Genomic DNA, 19,725 nt, shown 5'->3' on the forward strand with positions numbered 1-19,725 from the left:
AGAAGTCAAAAGGCCCACCAAGGCCTGTGTAAGGCTACTGGGTGTCCTTTGCTCCCCCCCCCCCTAAAATTAACTGTCAAATCCCTAGCCCCTCTCCCCCCTCAATTTTGATAATTAAACTCAAGAATCATGATTACCCCAATATCACTCTTTCCCGTAATAATCCTGTAGAAAACAGACATCATATTTTGTTCTGTACATATTTACATAATGAGGACAATTTCCAAAAAGCCCTTTATCCAGGTACACTGGCTATTAGAAAATTGCCAACCCTCCCTGCAGGTTAAACTACACCTTGATAGTGTACTGTCAAGACCTAGTGTTTTGCAGCTGCTCTTTTACCCCCCCCCCCCCCCCCCCCCCATGAAGCTGCTGCCCTAGACAAGCATTCAGTTCACCCAGTGGTTAATCTGGCCCTGGGTCCATATTCTTTTCATTGAACTGACTGCGTATATCATGCCTGGAGCAGTGACACTGGTTAATGGGGGGGTGGGGAGAAGGGGGAGTAAGTGCCATTCACTTTCTCTCTCTCTTCTATTTCTTTACCAACAACCCCTTCCTCATCCCTGACTCCCACCTGAGAATTTAAGCTCTGGTAACATTTCTCAACCCCAACCCCCCTCCTTAGAGCTCAAACTCTACAGTAACCTTCGCCTTGCCCCAACCCCCTTTTCCGAGCTGGTCCCCTTCTCCCCTGCATCTCCTGTTTCCTTTCTGAATCCTTTTAGCCTCAGGCAGGGCATTTGCCCAACAAAAATGGTAAGCCAGGCAAGGGTTGGTTTTAGTGCCCTTCTTCCCTTTTGGGCTCGGATGTTTGCAGATTCCACAGATGGACTCAAATGGCGATATACTCTGCCCCCTCCCATTTAGCTTGGTGCCCAGTAGCATTGTCTTTCTTGCCCACCCCTTGTAGTCATTCTGGCTGTAAGTAACAGCCATACCACCCTATGCAAAGAACATTATATTAAGGAGGTAATTTTAAAACTGGGCACCTCCAAGGCCAAGTGCTAAGCAGTGGCGTAGCCACGGGTGGGCCTGGGTGGGCCGGGGCCCACCCAATTGGGGATCAAGCCCACCCAACAGTAGCACACGTATTAGCGGTAGCAGGTGGGGATCCCGAGCTCCGCCAGCTGAAGACTTCCCCCTGATGGTAACGAAAACGCTACTCCCCATGATACCAGCACCTGCGCATGCTCAGTTTTCAGCGCGTGCCTGCTGCAGACTGCTAAGGTGGAAAGAAGCGTTTTCCCGCCAGCTATTTTTTTTTTGGTGGTGGGTGAAGGGGAGAACACTTGGTGCCCACCCACTTCTTTTCTAGGCCCACCCAAAATCTGTTGTCTGGCTACGCCTCTGCCTCCACTGGAGAAGCAGGACCAACTATTCTAGGGCTGCTCTCCTTCAAGCCGCAACCAACTTCGATGTTGCTTCTGCATATCCTCCCCACCCCCCAACCTCCCTAGGACATAAGTGAGAAAGGGCTATCCATCCTGCCTGCAGCTGAGGGAGAAGGGGAAATGACTGGGTAGAGCGTGACCTGAGCATGACACTAGCTTCTTGGGAGGAAGTAAGTGCTGTTCAGTTTCTCCTTCTAGTACTTTGGCCAGCAAAGCTTTTCATGCGGAAGGAAGGTGGTCTGGGGCTCTCTCTCCCTTTCTAAACCTACCCCTCAACCTCCAAGGGATGGCTGCAGTCCGGGTGTTGCTAATGGGATCCGCCACCCCTCCCCACTACAATGGCAGTGGTGACAGCGGCGCAGGGAGTGGCAAGGACCTTGTAGTGAATCTTGGTGTTGGTGATGGCACCGTGTCTCTGCCGCAGGTGTAGCCGCAGCTGGCTCTTGTGCCGGAAGCGTAGCTCGCATGTTTCACACTGCAAGACAAGGGAGGGGACAGTGAGGAAAAGGCATCCAGCATCTCCCTGCTTCCCCCAGACTCTCATAGGGTGCATTTTCCCCCTCCCTTGGTTCCTCATAGCTCTCATGTGATGCGGTTTTCTCCCTCCCCTGGTTCCCTGTGGCTGTCATGTAATGCAGTTTTCACCCTCCCCTGGTTCCTTGTGGCTGTCTCCCTGTTCCTTGGTTCCTCGTGGGTCTCATGTGGTGCAGTTTTCTCCCTCCCCTGGCTCCTCGTGGCTCTCATGTAGTGCAGTTTTCTCCCTACCTTGGTTCCTTGTGGGTCTCATGTGGTGTAGTTTTCTCCCTCCCCTGGTTCCTCGTGGCTCTCATGTGGTGCAGTTTTCTCCCTCCCCTGGTTCCTCGTGGCTCTCATGTGGTGCAGTTTTCTCCCTCCCTTGGTTCCTCGTGGCTCTCATGTGGTGCAGTTTTCTCCCTCCCTTGGTTCCTTGTGGGTCTCATGTGGTGTAGTTTTCTCCCTCCCCTGGTTCCTCGTGGCTCTCATGTGGTGCAGTTTTCTCCCTCCCTTGGTTCCTTGTGGGTCTCATGTGGTGTAGTTTTCTCCCTCCCCTGGTTCCTCGTGGCTCTCATGTGGTGCAGTTTTCTCCCTCCCTTGGTTCCTCGTGGCTCTCATGTGGTGCAGTTTTCTCCCTCCCTTGGTTCCTCGTGGCTCTCATGTGGTGCAGTTTTCTCCCTTCCCTGGCTCCTCGTGGGTCTCACGTGGTGCAGTTTTCTCCCTCCCTTGGTTCCTCGTGGCTCTCAGGTGGTGCAGTTTTCTCCCTCCCCTGGCTCCTCGTGGGTCTCACGTGGTGCAGTTTTCTCCCTCCCCTGGCTCCTCGTGGGTCTCACGTGGTGCAGTTTTCTCCCTCCCTTGGTTCCTCGTGGCTCTCATGTGGTGCAGTTTTCTCCCTCTCCTGGTTCCTCGTGGCTCTCATGTGGTGCAGTTTTCTCCCTCCCCTGGTTCCTTGTGGCTCTCATGTGGTGCAGTTTTTCATGCTCTCCAGTCCTTCATAGCTCACAGCACAGTTCTGCCTCCACCTTCTTTCCTCATACCTGTACCCAACTCTAAAGTGACACAGAGGCATATTTTCAAAGCACTTTGGGAGGCTAAGTTCCATAGGTTTCTATGGAACTTTGGGAGGCTAAGTGCTTTGAAAATGAGCCCGACAGTGTTCCTCCCTCCCTTAGTTCCTCCTGACTCCCGCAAGATGCTCCCACCCACCTCGGTTCTTCCTGAACTCACATGGTATGGCTTTTCTCCCGTGTGAATCCGGACGTGACTCTTCAGTGTCTGCAGGTGACGGAAGCGTGTGCCGCAGGTGTCACATGGGTATGGTTTCTCACCAGTATGAATCAGAACGTGGGCACGCAAATGAGCCACCTATGACAGAGAAACAAAGCTAAGGATGAAAACAGTGGTATAAGTTCAAATTAAGGACCCCCATAGCCCAGGAGTGGGAGGAGGGAGACTCCCCCAATACTTCCCCCAGCCTTTATGGAGAAAAGCGTAGCAAATATTAGTTACTTTTAGCAAAGCCGCCATGCCACCTCCCCCAGATTTCTATAATTAAAATCCATGAGGCTGCCACACAAGCTTAGGCCCCTCATCTCCCACTGCCAGGCCGAAGTCTCACGAAAACAACCATGTAATTTCACTGTTGTTATTGAGAGACTTCGATCCAGCAATGGGAAATGAGGTGCTTCATCACCTTCTCAGGCTTCCAGGGAAAGTGGGGGGGGGGGGGGGGGGGAGACTCATTTTATTTTGCCTATTCTGTTGGTCCTAGTCTCTGGTTTCTGCTTTCCTCTCCCTTCTTGCCAGAGTCATCTCGTCCATTTTGGTACTTCTTTTCTCTCCAAGTCCACCATCCATCTTCTCTCTATTTCCTTATCTATAGGATCCAGCATCGCCCTGTGTCTTGGCCCCTATCTTTCCGCCATGTTGAGCATCTCCCATCTCTGTGTCCCTATTTTTGCCCTGTCTAACATAACTCTTCTGTGTCCCTGTGCCCCTCCCCATGTGCTACTACCGATTATAAAATCCCGAGGGAGAGACACTCCGTCTATTATTACTTTTCTAAATCAATCTCGATGGTATTATAGGGTGCCAGCATCTCTCCCTCTTGCCTCCTTCTCTCCTATTCCCCCCCCCCCCCCCAGGCCAGTATTTCTCCCTGTCTCTTCTCTCTCTCTGCCCCCCCAGGAGTCTAGCAAGTGTTCCTCTCTCTTCCCTCACTCCTGTTCTGTATCTCCTTTGCACATCCAGCACTTCTCCCTCTTCCTTCTTTCCCCGTAGGTCCAGGCATTTCTTCCTCTCCCCTCCCGATCCTGGAAGATCTTCCTTCTCCCCCCCCCCCCAATCTTGGCAGTTGTCCTGGCATCTCCTTCTCCCCCCCACCAATCTTGGCAGTTGTCCTGGCATCTCCTTCTCTCCCCCCCCCCCCAATCTTGGCAGTTGTCCTGGCATCTCCTTCTCTCCCCCCCCCCCAACCCCACAATCTTCGCTTCTCTTCCTGGCAGCTCTACTGGCATCTCTCCCAAGAGGGAAGGGGGGGGAGAGATGGAGGTATAAGCTGATGCCAGATTGCTGAGGAGCAAGGAGGGAGTCAGTATGTGAGATTGGGCCCCTTAAACGTGTGAACTGGAGCTGGTGCCCAAATCCATGTGACTTGGCATGTCTGTAGTAGGCCACAGGGTGGCTCCTGGACCACCTGCTCCTTTAAGAGAGGTACTATGATCCCCAAGGCACGGCTAACCTGCACAAATCTGGAGTCACACGTCTCGCACTTGTAGGGCTTCTCGCCGGAATGGATACGCATGTGGGTCTTCAGGTTGGCAGGCCGGTTGAACTGTGCCCCACAGACGGTACATTGGTATGGCTTCTCTCCTGGGGAGGGGAGGAGTGAAGCAAAGGGCAGGAGAGGTGAAAAAAAACAGGGTTTAGCAATCAGTCGAGATGACCCAGCTGCATAGCCAGACCTTAAATTTTAAAGGGGGGGGGTCTGAGCCCAAAGTAAGAGTACAAAACTTTGCCCCGCCTTCCCAGTCTCCGCCCCCCTGCCCTGCTCTCCCTGCAACCCCCCCCCCAAGTGCCTGAGCTGGTGGGAATCCCCAGTCCGGTCAACAGAAAAAAATCCTCCGCTGGCAGTCGGTGACTCTTTTCACACAGCCCCCCCTCATGCTCATTTTTTGTGTATAAGCAAAAATCAAGCATGTGCCTGGGGCGGGGGGGGGGGCTGGCACCACAGAAGCGGCCCATGAAAAGTGCCGTTGCCAAGCCACCAGTGAAGGACTTATGCTAGCAGGGCTTGGGAATCCCTGACAGCTACAGCAGACAGTGGTACAATTTTGCCCCCCCCCCCCCCCCCCCATGGCTACATCACTGGTTAGACCCACATAAGGAGAGAAATAGATGGGTGCCTTTATACACAGAAAAACAGAGTGGGGTTCACACTCTCCACAGCAATCGAACACAACAGAAAAAAGGGCAGGGTGTGGAGAGGTCCCAATGTCAACAGATCAGTCACCACACTCAAGGGTAAGATGCTCCAGAAAAACCTTTATTTGGACCCAACACGGTCCGTGTTTCGGCTGTATCAGCCTTCTTCAGGGGTCAATCAATGGATGTTCTGTAATATATCGATTGATGGCGCATTTACTGATCAATTAATAAGAATCGCATGAAGCCTTGACAGGGGCCTCGTATATCGCACTGCTAAAAAGTATAAAAAGTATGACTGTATAAAAAGTATACAGTCATAAAAATAAGACACACATACGAAACATACAGCATAAAATCAACAGATGCAAAGACGGAGAGAGACACGCATGACAGGGAGAGGGCCTCCGGACTCACCTGCTCTGCTGTCTGTGCATCCCAGCAGCTCCCCTCTCCGGTGGGCATACAGGATGTGGCGGTGGAGCTGCGAGACCCCTTCAAAGGGCTGGTTGCAGATCACACACCAAGACTCACAGGGTGAGAGTGGGAACAATCTGGGAGGGCTGGAGAGAGGCAGAGGTATTTCAGCAGCATGCCTAACGGTTACAGGGCAATTGATTAGACAGACTGCAGTGCTTACAACGTTACCTTCAAGCCCCCATTTTCAGAGCTGCCAAGTTACCCAGTTCCAGGAGGGAGACTTGTTTAAACTTACAGTACAATATATACATATTTTTTTATTACATTTGTACCCCGCGCTTTCCCACTCATGGCAGGCTCAATGCGGCTTACATGGGGCAATGGAGGGTTAAGTGACTTGCCCAGAGTCACAAGGAGCTGCCTGTGCCTGAAGTGGGAATCCAACTCAGTTCCTCAGGACCAAAGTCCACCACCCTAACCACTAGGCCACTCCTCCACTGTTGCTACTATTTGAGATTCTACATGGAATGTTGCTATTCCACTAGAAATCGGCCCTTGCAGATCACCAATGTGGCCGCGCAGGCTTCTGCTTCTGTGAGTCTGACGTCCTGCACGTACGTGCAGGACGTCAGACTCACAGAAACAGAAGCCTGCGCAGCCTGGAATGTTGCTAGTGGAATAGCAACATTCCATGTAGAATCTCCAATAGTATCTATTTTATTTTTGTTACCCTCCCCGCTGCCGTTGTTTACCTTTGCTGGCGGGGGACCCCAACCCCCCGCCAGCCGAGGTACACTTGCTGCCTTTAAAGATATTTCTTCAGCTGGCGGGGGACCCCAACCCCCGCCAGCCAACCCAACGTCTTTAAAGTTCTTCTTCGGCCTCCGTGGCCGTGCTGTAGTTGACTGTTCAATCCAGTTCGGAGTCTGACGTCCCAGCACGTTGTACGTGCAGGACAACATGCTGGGATGTCAGACTCCGAACTGGATTGAACAGTCAACTACAGCACGGCCACGGAGGCCGAAGAACTTTAAAGACGTCGGGTCGGCTGGCGGGGGTTGGGGTCCCCCGCCAGCTGAAGAAATATCTTTAAAGGCGGCAAGCGGACCTCGGCTGGCGGGGGGTTGGGGTCCCCCGCCAGCAAAGGTAAACAACGGCAGTGGGGAGGGTTGATGACGGTAGGGGGGTCCAGGGCAAAATCTGCGGGGGCCCAGGCCCCTGTGGCCCCACGCAGATAGGCCCCTGCTTTACATAATAAAATTCTGTGTTACCTATTACTATGTAAGCCGCATTGAGCCTGCTTTTAGTGGGGAAGTGCGGGATACAAATATAATAAATAAATAAATAAATAAATTATTCATTCTCAATACATATCCACATGTTTGCAGAGTTATCCCCAGCAGTTCTTATCATCAGCTAATTCAGTTAGGATAATTAGCCACTCCGTTCACTTTTAGTAGACTCCGGCATACTCATCAGCCCAAAGCAATCTGGGATTTGTTGTCCCTGACTCTACCCGTTGAAATCACTGCTGCAGGTCCCAAAATCATCATCAGGATGAGGTTGGCAGAAACCCAGGACTGGTCTCATAGCTCCCTCCTGGAATGGAAGCTCTGCTGAGGTTGCCACCCGGCTCCATGGTGAAAGGAACAGGCTGGTCCAGTCCTGGTTACCCTCCTGCAAGTACCTGGAACTTGTAGTCTATGTGTACCACAGGGTAAAGCCAGGACTGGATTCTACTGTTCCTGGTGACATGGAGTACGATGCCAACCCTAGTGGAAATCTACCCATTGGAATGTCTGTGCGTTGCTTTCAAAATGGCAGCTTTGCACGGGATTTTCCCTTCTCCTGACCTCTCTCCGACTCTTTTCTGATAGGGATAATTCCCCAGGACACTTGGAAAATTACTCCCTTAACCCACACTAAAAAAAAAAAAAAAAAACCAGAATGGAATTTGTATTTGCTCTGAAAACACCACAAAATGAAGCAGATTTCTTTTTTCTGATTTGGTGTTTTCAAATAGAGGAGTGTGGTAGCCGTGTTAGTCCACTCTTAAGGTTATCAATAGAAATCAAACAAAAAATAAAACATGGAAAAGAAAATAAGATGATACCTTTTTTATTGGACATAACTTAATACATTTCTTGATTAGCTTTCAAAGGTTGCCCTTCTTCCTCAGATCAGAAATAAGCAAATGTGCTAGCTGACAGTGTATATAAGTGAAAACATTCAAGCATTACTATGACAGTAAAATAGATACCATTGGAGATTCTACATGGAATGTTGCTACTATTGGAGATTCTACATGGAATGTTGCTACTGTTGGATATTCTACATGGAATGTTGCTATTCCACTAGCAACATTCCATGTAAGGCTGCGCAGGCTTCTGTTTCTGTGAGTCTGACGTCCTGCACGTACGTGCAGGACGTCAGACTCACAGAAGCAGAAGCCTACGCGGCCACATTGGTGATCTGCAAGGGCCGACTTCTACATGGAATGTTGCTAGTGGAATAGCAACATTCCATGTAGAATCTATAGAAATCAAACAAAATAAAACATGGAAAAGAAAATAAGATGATACCTTTTTTATTGGACATAACTTAATACATTTCTTGATTAGCTTTCGAAGGTTGCCCTTCTTCCTCAGATCGGAAATAAGCAAATGTGGTATCAGATAGTATATATAAGAGAAACATCAAAGCATTACTTTGACAGTCTGACAGAGTGGGAGGGTGGGGGTATGCATGGGGAGTTAATAAGGATCTGGGGTTCCTAGCCCATTATAAACCACAAAGCTGTATGTCTCTGTTGATCACCCCACCCCTCACCTATCCACACCCATCCTGTTAGAATATCAATGATATGCTTTGATGTCCCCATGCATACCTCCGACCCACCCCCATCCTCCCACCCTGTCAGACTGTCATAGTAATGCTTGAATGTTTTCACTTATATACACTGTCAGCTAGCACATTTGCTTACTTCCGATCTGACGAAGAAGGGCAACCTTCGAAAGCTAATCAAGAAATGTATTAAGTTATGTCCAATAAAAAAGGTATCATCTTATTTTCTTTTCCATGTTTTATTTTGTTTGATTTCTATTGATAACTTTAGGATTCCAGAATCTTGCTATTCTTTGGGGTTCTACATGGAATGTTGCTACTCTGAGATTCTGCATGGAATCTTTCCACTCTTTAGGATTCCAGAATCTTGCTGTTCTTTGGGGTTCTACGTGGAATGTTGCTACTCTTTGAGATTCTGCATGGAATCTTTCCACTCTTTAGGATTCCAGAATCTTGCTGTTCTTTGGGGTTCTACATGGAATGTTGCTACTCTGAGATTCTGCATGGAATCTTGTCATTCTTTAGGATACCTCCGACCCACCCCCATCCTCCCACCCTGTCAGACTGTCATAGTAATGCTTGAATGTTTTCACTTATATACACTGTCAGCTAGCACATTTGCTTACTTCCGATCTGACGAAGAAGGGCAACCTTCGAAAGCTAATCAAGAAATGTATTAAGTTATGTCCAATAAAAAAGGTATCATCATATTTTCTTTTCCATGTTTTATTTTGTGTGTTTTCAAATGAAAGCACAACCCCTGCTGCAGTGGGCGCCATCCTCTACCCTGAACCCACCCTGCAGAGAAGAATCCAGAGCGGAGATCCATAACCCAGTGATTCACCTGTGCGGAGGGCTGCGTAACGTGCTCTTCTCACCCTCTCTGTTGCCGGATTCTTCCTCTCCTGTCTGCGATGAATCCTTGGCCTCTGCGAACAACCTGGGCGAGGGCTCGGGACTTCTCCTTGGCAACAGCGGGGACCCCTCTTTCTCCCTTTCCTCTTTCACTGCCTGCTGCAGGGAGCTTAGCACAATAAACTTGTACTTTTTCCAGTTCCAGGCTTTGGGGTCTGAGCTGGGGCCTCCCGGAGAGCAAGAGACTTCATTGCCGCAGCCACTGGACTCGGTGGGTGAGGCAGGCTGGCACTCCGACTTCATTGGGCTGTGGGGAGCTAGGACTGGAGGCTTCTGGTCATTACCATCCATCTTTTCCAGTGCGGTTTGGATGGGAGCCTGACTGGACGCCCCTTGGAACAGCTCGCTGTCTTGGGGAACTGTCAGGCCCTGGCTTTGAGGGAACCACATAGCCCCTGCTGTCTCACTGATAGGGAGACTGCTGTAGGGGGAACCTGCCCCTGATTGCAATGGCCCCCTGCCCTTGGGGAAGGCTCTGCCAGCAGTGCTCATCATCCAGCCTTCCCGGGTCCCTAATAGATGCAAGGCTAGCCCTCCAGGGGCTGGGGTAGGTGGGAGGGAAGCGGAGAAGGGCGACAGTTCAGCTGCTGGAGGTATAAAGCGAAAGCTCATCCCGTCATAGCTGAAAAAGAAGACAAAGAAAACTATGGTGAGGGGGGAAAAAAAAGCATGTGAAAGGAACGGAAGTGCATTATCCAGAGGGGTGAAAGGGGAAAAGGAGCAGCTCCTTGTACACTGCTCAAAACCAATACGAGATGGGGTGGAGTGGCCTGCTCAAAAGAGTTCACCCTCAGAGGAGCAGTCCTGTCCTCATCTCCCAGAGCGGACCGGATACAGGAGAGAGACTTTTGGCCAGTCCTGGTTTAATATGTACGCCCCAAAGCAGTGTGGGACTTGCAGTTCCTGATTCTACACAGTTCAATTAGGCTGCATGCCCCATAATGCACCGGGACAAGGCTGTCAGAAATTCAAGGCTGGCCTGAAATCTCCCTCCTGGAACTGTGATGTTCAATTTCATGTCTATTGTTTGGCCGCCGGTCTCATGGGCTGGACAGAAGAGCTGACCCTTGGAGGTGGGGGAGAAGCAGCCCTTCCCTCTCATGTGCTGTTTGGCCATTGGTCCTACAGCGCACAGGTACCAGAGGGTTGCTGCAGTACTTGGATGCTATGAGTCCAGTTGGGTGGGGGGGGGGTGCCTGTCATGGAGGGCTTACCTTTAGAGGTGAGGACTACTACTACTACTACTAGTTAGCATTTCTATAGCGCTACAAGGCGTACGCAGCACTGCACAAACATAGAAGAAAGACAGTCCCTGCTCAAAGAGCTTACAATCTAATAGACAAAAAATAAAATAAGCAAATCAAATCAATTAATGTGTACAGGAAGGAAGAGAGTAGGTGGAGGCGAGTGGTTACGAGTCAAAAGCAATGTTAAAGAGGTGGGCTTTCAGTCTAGATTTAAAGGTGGCCAAGGATGGGGCAAGACGTAGGGGCTCAGGAAGTTTATTCCAGGCGTAGGGTGCAGCGAGACAGAAGGCGCGAAGTCTGGAGTTGGCAGTAGTGGAGAAGGGAACAGATAAGAAGGATTTATCCATGGAGCGGAGTGCACGGGAAGGGGTGTAGGGAAGGACGAGTGTGGGGAGATACTGGGGAGCAGCCGAGTGAGTACATTTATAGGTTAGCAGAAGAAGTTAGTAGAGGACAGGAACAGACTCTCCCGCTCCTCATGTAGTGTACAGCTATTTGGCCCATGATGTGTGAGTACTATACGATGGCCAACAGACTTCAGAGTCACTCATCACGGTTGATCCTGACTTGAAGTTCTGATATCTCCATTGCATGCCATAAGAAAAGCAAGACTACAAATCCCTACATGCAATGGGATATCAGAAGGTTCCTGGGGAAACTGTCCACTAGAGCAGTGGTTCCCAGACCTGGTTCCAGAGCCAGGGGCGTAGCCAGACACCCGATTTTGGGTGGGCCTGGGCCCAAGTTGGGTGGGCAGAAGAACTCTGCCTTGTCCCACAAGTGATTTGGTCTCTCCCTCTCTTGCCTGCATGTCATATGGTCTCTCAAACATCCTCCCCTCCCCCTTATACCTTTTAAACAGCTGATTTTCATCGACAGCGAGCAGTAACTAATACACACTGCTCATGTTGGCCCCACAGCCTTCCCTCTGATGAAACTTCCTGTTTTCGCATAGGTGGGAATACATCAGAGGGAAGGCTGTGGGGCTGGTATGAGCAGTATGTATGCAGGAGGACAGTTGTTGGGAGTTTTCAGCTGGTGGGGTTTGGGAATCCCTGCCAACCACATCATAGGTGTGCTGCTACTGGGTGGGCCTGAGCCCAAAGTGGGTGAGCCTGGGCCCACCCAGGCCCACCCTTAGCTACGCCACTGTCCAGACGCACCTGAAAACCTGACCAGCTTCGGTACCTCCGGGACCAGGTTTGAGAACCATTGCAGTAGAGTAAGTGATGGTACCTTCTCATAGAGCGCTTACTCTCGGGGAAGAGGGAGGGGGGGAGCAGTCCTTGCTCTCCTCATATACCGCTTGGCTATTTGGCTCATGGTGTACAGGTGCCGGATGGTCCCTGCAGCATATGCACACCATGGCTTTGGCTGGTGGGCGATATCTGTCACGGAGAGCTTACTCTCAGAGGGGAGGAAAGGAGCGGCTCCTCCCTTTTCTGGCAGGGCCCATTGAGTATGAGTTTTGGGAGTCCTCACCTGGAACAGATGAAGTGGAGGCAGGCCTCCACCACGTAGTCCATGCGAAGGCAGCGGGCAGCAGTGAGAATGGCAGGTGCAGTGGCAGTGCTGAGCGGCAGACGGGAGGTGTACATGAAATCCAACAGCACCTGGAAGCCCTCGGCCTCCACCCCAGCAGGCAGTGAGAGGACGCTGGCCTCGCCGCCTTCCTGCTCCACGAAGAGAGAATAGAAGAACCCACTGTGGAAAGAAAAGGAACATTGCTTACACTGGGGTTCCCCTCTCACCAAAACAAATGCTGTCCTTTGTGACAGAAAATACCTCCTTAGCTCCCCTTTCTCTCTTTATATAATTAAGTCAACAGCTGATTGGTCAGCTGCTGCCATGTGATCATGTGGTTAAACCTGTTTAACGTAGGGTCAATAATGCCCAATTGTGCACGGCACTACTTTCCACAAATGAAAGCTGTAAAATGAGGCCTAGCCACACCCCCAACTCCCTCCGAGTGAACTCACCTGCAGGCAGCCAGTACAGCTTTGTGTGCCCTCAGCTGCCGCCCACCGGTGAGCAGGGTCACGTCCGTCAGGGCTTGGCGACTGCGTAGCTCATTCAGGTTCCGTAATACGCTGCCGCCGTGGCAAGTGAACTCCCGGACATAGCTCCTTGGAGCGGTGCTCACGCCTGGCTGCTGTCGGTGAAGGGAGGGAGCAGGGGATTCGGGAGAAGGCGTCAGAGCCATTGTCCGCCTGCGGAGAGGGCCCTTATTGGAGCTTATGATGGTCCTGCAAGAGAAGTTGGACGGTGTTGCAAAAATGCCCCTACAGTGCCATGTACGTAGACGTTATTGAATACAGGAGAAAGAGTAGTCCTTCACGAGTAAAGGCAGAAGCCTGGAGACTTCCATTAGAAAGCTATTCTGGCTCCAAGCATCCCATCTTTCCTTGGTAGCCACGGGGATGCCCCAGGTGGCACATATGGTAGGTGGAGACTACATTGCTGCAGGCCACTGGACTCCGTGGGTGAGGCAAGCTGGCACTCGGATTTCATTGGGCTGTGGGGAGCTAGGATTGGAGGCTTCTGGTCATTACCATTCATCTTTTCCAGTGCGGTTTGGATGGGAGCCTGACTGGACGCCCCTGGGAACAGCTCACTGTCTTGGGGAACTGTCAGGCCCTGGCTTTGAGGGAACCACATAGCCCCCGCTCTCTCACTGATAGGGAGACTGCAGTAGGGGGAACCTGTCCCTGCTTGCAATGGCCCCCAGCAATGTAGTCTTTCCCTCCTAGACTGAGGAGCGGCAGAACATCATACTGGTTAGAGAGGAGGAAGAAACCAATCTCTGGCCCTGCCCTCAAGCTGACTTAATGCTGATGCTGTGCTAGGCAAACTTTTGGTGGAACCATGGCACCGGTGGCCCACCCCATTCCGTAGACTACGTAGCCCTTCATTTAAGCCTGGTAGCCTGCACCCTTGCTTAATATCACCTTCCACTCCACTCCTCCCCTCACCAAACCAAACCAAACCAAACCAAACCACCTAGTTGTGGGATATGGACATGCTCCCTGACAAAGCATAGTCTTCCAAACAGCTCCCTACCCCCCAATGATCTGACATTCCCTCACACCTGACTAAAAAGTGTCACAACTGGACATGCTGTTAATTTCACATCTGGCAAAATATCCAACTTACCCTGACCTGCAGGGTTCCCCAATGGCAGAGATCCGGCGCTGGTTGCAATGTCTCTGTCCCGAGTGCCAGCCTCGGGACGATCCTTGCTCTTCTCTTTTGCTGGAGAGCAAGGGCGGTGGGGGGGTCCGGTATAATATCTCACGGGGAGGAAACGGATCCTGGTGTTGTCACATCCTCTCTCTCTGTCTTCGCCTCGGGATTTCCGTTCATAGCCCAGCTGGATGCAGAGGGAGGGAGGGAGGGGGAAGTATTTTTAGTCTGGGGAGGAAAAGGGCAGGTTTCATGGACCTCGTAGGGCCCGGGGGAAGGATAAGAGGTTTTTCAGAGGGTATGTAGGAAAATCTACAGCCATTTACTGAGGTTAGCATAGCAAGAGGAGTCACTGGCTATCCTGTCACACAGAGACACCCTTGATATATTCAGATTAACTGGTTCCTTTCGCAGGTATTCTCTCTCTCTCTCACACGCACACATACTGAATCTCAACAGAGACAGAGCAGAATTAGAAAAAGGTACAGAGAAAGGCAACCAAAATAACAGGAAGATGGAACTCCTCTCATATGTGGACAGACATAAAAGGTTAGGGCTCTTCAGCTTAGTGGGGATTAAAAAAGGTTTGGGTACATAGGAGTCAACTTTTCAAAATGATTGGGGGGTGCTAAGCCCAGTGGAAATAACCCTTCCTTGGACAAAAAGAAGAAATTTTCTCAATATTGGGGGTGCTCAAGCACCCACAGAGTCGGCTCCTATGTTTGGATAGATTCCTAAAAGAAAAGCCAATAAGCTATTATTAAAATGAACTTGGGGGAAATCCACTGCTCGTTTCTAGGATAAGCAGCATAAAATGTATTGTACGATTTTCAGAGCCGTAGCGAGGGGAGCTGACACCCGGGGCGGGTCGCCGCTGTGCACCCCCCCCCCCGGGTGCAGCACGGCGCACCCTCCTCCCACTGGAGCGCACCCCCCCCCCCCCGGAGCGCATACCTCCCCCTCCCCCCGGAGCGCATACCTGCGGCGAGGGATGGGCGGGAGGGCCGATCCGCCCCGACTGCACGTTGCTGGGGTGTGTCGGCTCCGCGCTGGTTCACTGCTCTCTCTGTCCCGGAACAGGAAGTAACCTGTTCCGGGGCAAAGAGGGCAGTGCACCAGCACGGAGCCGACACCCCCAACGGCGTGCACCCGGGGCGGACCGCCCCCCCCCCCCTCCTACGCCTCTGACGATTTTGGGATCTTGCCAAGTACTTGTAATCTGGATTGGCCACTGTTGGAAACAAGATACTGGGCTTTTTGGACCTTCGGTCTGTCCCAGTATGGCAACACTTATGTACTTAAGATATAATGGCCCTTTGTGAACCTAAGACATAAGAACTGTGATACTGGGTCACACCAAGGGTTTATTTGATCCAGGATCCTGTTTCTAACCTAGTTTAACTACATCAATCTTTTGAATATTGGCTCCCCAGGAAGAATGAAGGGGAGATGGGTGGAGGATTCATATGTACCCTGGTTCTGAAATCTTGCCTTCTTTCCGTGGTAGAGTGGGGGGGGGGGGGGCGGTTTCTTTACATAGCCCATGTCTAGCACTGAAAAGCACCCCTTGAGATCCATACTGTAACATTATTCTTATCATCGCTGTAACATCATCTATAAATAAAATGAATCTACATTTCACCGTGCAGAACAGAACTGCCCCTCGTTGCCCCAGCAAACACCTCAGTTCCTGCACGCTGCAGCTTCAGAAATGCAGAGGTCAGAGCATACGAAGAGTGAGATTTACCACCCAAAAGTGCAAAACTGAGGATCAAAGAGAGGTTTTTCAGAGAGTATAACTCTAGAAAGATTTAAGAGTTGTATTGTTTTACAAAAGAAATAAAGACACACAAAATAATATTTTACTTTCTTTGGTGCCACTGAAAGGACATAGACAAGAGAGGAGGCAATTAAGTGAGACAAATTTCAACAGACGTTTGCCCATTTCCTGTGTACATTTTCTGGATCATAGAGGCCTATTTTCAAAACACTTTTTTTTTGTCGAAAATGACCTTTCCTGTTCTGATTTTGGACGTCTTACAAAAAACGTCCAAATTCACTTAGATGTTATATCCAAAAATGTCCCTTGGGCATTTGACTTGCCCAAGGTCACAAGGAGCAGCAGTGGGAATTGAACCCATGTCAGCAGGTTTAAAACCTGCTACTCTAACCACTAAGCCACTCCTCCTCTGTTTTGGACACCTTGCATTTGGATGTCCTTTGTTCAAAAATGGACCCCCAAAAAAAGGACGTCCAAGTCACAAGACATCCATAGCATTTTCAAACACAAAAGATAGACGTCCGTCTTTTTCAAAAATGGCCTGCTTTCGTGTTCGGAATTTGGACGTCTTTGTAAAACGTCCAAATTCTGATTTAGACGTTTCTTTTGAAAATGCCCCTCATGGTAACCTATGAAACTTTGTATGTCTAAGTGCTTTGAAAATGAGCACCATGGAGGCATGTTTTCAAAGCACTTACACATACAAAGTTACACGCATGCGCTTTGAAAATGAGCGGCAAACACAGAAGAAAGCGGAACTCCGCAATGGAAAAACCAAGAAAAGAAACCAGCAAAGGTGAAAAGATGGATGACGCCAAACAAACTTCTACTGGACTCAGAAAAAGGTTCACAGCAAGAGTTTATTCTTTAAAAAACAGACTCGACACGAGTCATGTTTCGGCCGTTCAGGCGTGCCTCAGGAGTCTCTGTATGGCAAAGTGCTATTGGTTCTCATAAGGAGAATCTTGTGCAAACACTGGATTTCTCTAACACCACCTTAGGAAAAATTGAGAAAAACTTCTGAGCTTCTTGATGAGAGTGTGAGTGTCACTGTCCTCGTGTCGAGTCCAGTTTTTTAAGAATAAACTCTTGCTGTGAACTTTTTTCTGAGTCCAGTAGAAGTTTGTTTGGCGTCATCCATCTTGTCACCTTCGCTGGGTTCTTTTCTTTGAAAATGAGCCCCATAGTAACCTATGGAACTTTGTAAATCTAAGTGCTTTGAAAATAAGCCCCGTAATATCTTTGCACCAGCCCCGAATGCAAAATTACTACAGTCTGTCCATCAGGAAACAGAATGGACTGGCCTGAAATCTGGGAGATTAATGACTCTATTAAAAAAAGACCGGAACACAATACAGCACAGGTCATTTCTAACAAGGTAACATCAAGAAACACGAGCATGTCCATGTATGTACATAGCTTTCACTTCCTCTCTCGTTCCTACACGGGGGTGGTTTCCTCACATTGTATGGAGAGGGAGGAAATGGGATGGAAAGGAAAGGCCTGTGTTTTTGGTGAACTTTTTAAAATCTTGTGATGGCTCTCCAGCGCTCTACCACCTAGAGACAAATAGACAGACACAAAGACAACCAAATGCAACCAAATAAACAAAGACAGGACCAGAAGCCCAGGCAGGGGTGGAGATAAAAAGCAAACAGCAAGAGACAGAAATAAGGACAAATACAGCAACCGATGCACACAAGGTCACATAAACAAAGGGCAGCTTTGGAGGTGAGTTTGTGGCCTGTGTGGTCCCAGGGGGCAGGAGTGGGGGCAGAGCTGATGAGCGCATTGCTCTAGGAGGGGCCCCTCTCCCCCATCCCCCGGCCATGGAAGGCAGACTCCAACTTAGCTTTGAAGGGACACCGTCACCTGAAGCACTTTGCGGGTTTGCTTCCTCCACCCCCCTCCCCTCACCACCAGCCAGGAAGGGGCACCACTGGCAAAAAAAAAAAAAAAAGACCTCAAACAAACATACATAGAAAGACAGACAGACAAGGAGAGGGGCAAAATAACACAAACTTATAAAGTCAAAAGAAGGAGAAACATATAGGGCCAATATACAGCCCGAGGGGGTCTGTGGTTTTTAATCCACTGAGTCCCAGGCTGAATTAAGACTGGACATGTCTGGCCTCTGGCATTGAATATCTGGGTATGTCTGGTCACCTGGAAGTTAACCGGGTACCGGTCGATATTTAGTGACTGCTTAGCTTTTTGCTGTCCTAACTTTAACCGTTAACTTAACCAGTTAGCGGACCGAATATCGCCCCTAACTGGTTAAGTGCTGGTTCCACTGGTCACAGGCAATTTCCAAACTGTTCATACGTATCCAACTAGAGTATCTAAACAAGTCCCCTCTTAAAACAACAAAAATGTAAATAACCATCAAATCACATTTCATTTATTCTTTCTCATTGACCTCAGCGATGTTCGTTGCCAGTAAACTATTGTTTTTTTATGGCAACGTTATCAACATCCCAACGTCTTCGTAGGTCAGCTATATTGACTTCTTAATTTTTCAAAACTTATTTATATTTAAACTTCTTTATTTAACTTATCTTTTTAATCCATCTTTCTTCGGACCCAGGGGTTCAAAACGTCCGACATATGTTTCGCCCGAGACCGAGCTGTCTCAAGAACAAACCCCCCTGAAAACGTTTTAGCGCCAGCTCTGCTCTAAATTCTGATATCACCAAAAAAATATCCCTATCGCTTTAAAGGTTTACAACAGGTGAACAATATGCTTAAAAAAAATCTTTCATTTGGGTCCCTTTCCTGCTTATAATCGAACGAGAAAAACGCCCAAGTTCCGACCTAAATCGGGAGATGGGCGTTTTTCTCACAAAAACAAATAAAGCGGTATAATCGAAAGCCGAACTTTGGACGCTTTCAACTGCACTCCGTCGCGGATGCGGACAAAGTTGACGGGGGCGTGTCGGAGGCGTGGTGAAGGCGGAACTGGGGCGTGGTTATCACCCGAACAGAGATGGGCGCCTTTCGCCGATAATGGATGCGTTTGTAGCTAGAATTTAGGGCACTTTTCCTGGACCCTGTTTTTTCACGAATAAGGCCCCCAAAAGTGCCCTAAATGACCAGATGACCCCCAGAGGGAGTCGGGGATGACCTCCCCTGACTCCCCCAGTGGTCACTAACCCCCTCCCACCACAAAAAAATGATGTTTCACAACTTTTTACTTTCACCCTCAAATGTCATGTCCTCCTCCCAAGCAGCAGTATGCAGGTCCCTGGAGCAGTTGTTAGGGGGTGCAGTGGACGTCAGGCAGGTGGACCCAGGCCCATCCCCCCCCTACCTGTTACAATTGTGCTGCTTAATGCTTAGTCGTCCAAGCCCCCCAAACCCACTGTACCCACATGTAGGTGCCCCCCTTCACCTCTTAGGGCTATAGTAATGGTGTAGACTTGTGGGCAGTGGGTTTTGAGGGGGATTTGGGGGGCTCAACACCCAAGGGAAGGGTGCTATGCACCTGGGAGCTCTTTGACCTTTTTTTTTGTTTTTGTAAAAGTGCCCCCTAGGGTGCCCGGTTGGTGTCCTGGCATGTGAGGGGGACCAGTGCACTATGAATCCTGGCCCCTCCCACGAACAAATGCCTTGGAGTTATTTGTTTTTGAGCTGGGCGATTTCATTTTCCATTATCGGTGAAAAGCAAAAACGCCCAGCTCACACCTTGGCGAATAAAACATGGGCGTCTATTTTTTTTGGAACATACGGTTCACTCCGCCCCTTCACGGACCCGTTCTCGGAGATAAACGCCCATGGAGATAGGCGTTTCTGTTCGATTATGCCCCTGCCAGTCTGCAAAGTGTACGCTACAGTTTATTTTTTCCTTCACTACAAAAAGAATATTAGCCCTAATGTTGAAGGCAAATACTAAATCTTGAATACTTAAATATAGCAAAAGTATGTCTCTGCTGCCAACTTGCTTGATAAACCAGAGTCCATTAAGGTATCAAAACATTTCCTCTTTTTTTGTTTTAGGTCATCCACC

At 49.6% G+C, this 19,725-nt stretch overlaps 1 protein-coding gene across 1 annotated transcript; it reads right to left on the reverse strand.

Annotated features, from left to right (window-relative positions):
* Positions 1 to 1,294: 1,294 nt before the first annotated feature.
* LOC115457815 (B-cell CLL/lymphoma 6 member B protein-like) lies at positions 1,295 to 14,011 on the reverse strand. Its single transcript, XM_030187436.1, has 8 exons — positions 13,910 to 14,011; positions 12,736 to 13,002; positions 12,239 to 12,460; positions 9,439 to 10,131; positions 5,748 to 5,893; positions 4,648 to 4,778; positions 3,135 to 3,272; positions 1,295 to 1,869 (listed from the first exon to the last, which is right to left on the reverse strand). The coding sequence occupies exons 2-8, from the start codon at positions 12,957 to 12,959 to the stop codon at positions 1,702 to 1,704; spliced, it is 1,722 nt and encodes a 573-aa protein (XP_030043296.1). The 5' UTR covers positions 12,960 to 13,002; positions 13,910 to 14,011; the 3' UTR covers positions 1,295 to 1,701.
* Between the last annotated feature and the right edge of the window lie 5,714 nt (positions 14,012 to 19,725).

The sequence above is a fragment of the Microcaecilia unicolor genome, chromosome 14 (genome assembly GCF_901765095.1).
Source record: "Microcaecilia unicolor chromosome 14, aMicUni1.1, whole genome shotgun sequence".
Lineage (NCBI taxonomy): Eukaryota > Metazoa > Chordata > Amphibia > Gymnophiona > Siphonopidae > Microcaecilia > Microcaecilia unicolor.

Bases quoted from the DNA above. Each gene is read 5' to 3' on its own strand.
- LOC115457815 (XM_030187436.1), bottom strand. From the start codon at position 12,959: ATGGCTCTGACGCCTTCTCCCGAATCCCCTGCTCCCTCCCTTCACCGA. The intron at 4,779-5,747 runs GTGAGTCCGGAG...TCCCCTCCCCAG, and splicing joins ATGCACAGACAGCAGAGCAG to GAGAGAAGCCATACCAATGT. The intron at 1,870-3,134 runs GTGAGTTCAGGA...CTTGTCTTGCAG, and splicing joins CGGGAGAAAAGCCATACCAT to TGTGAAACATGCGAGCTACG.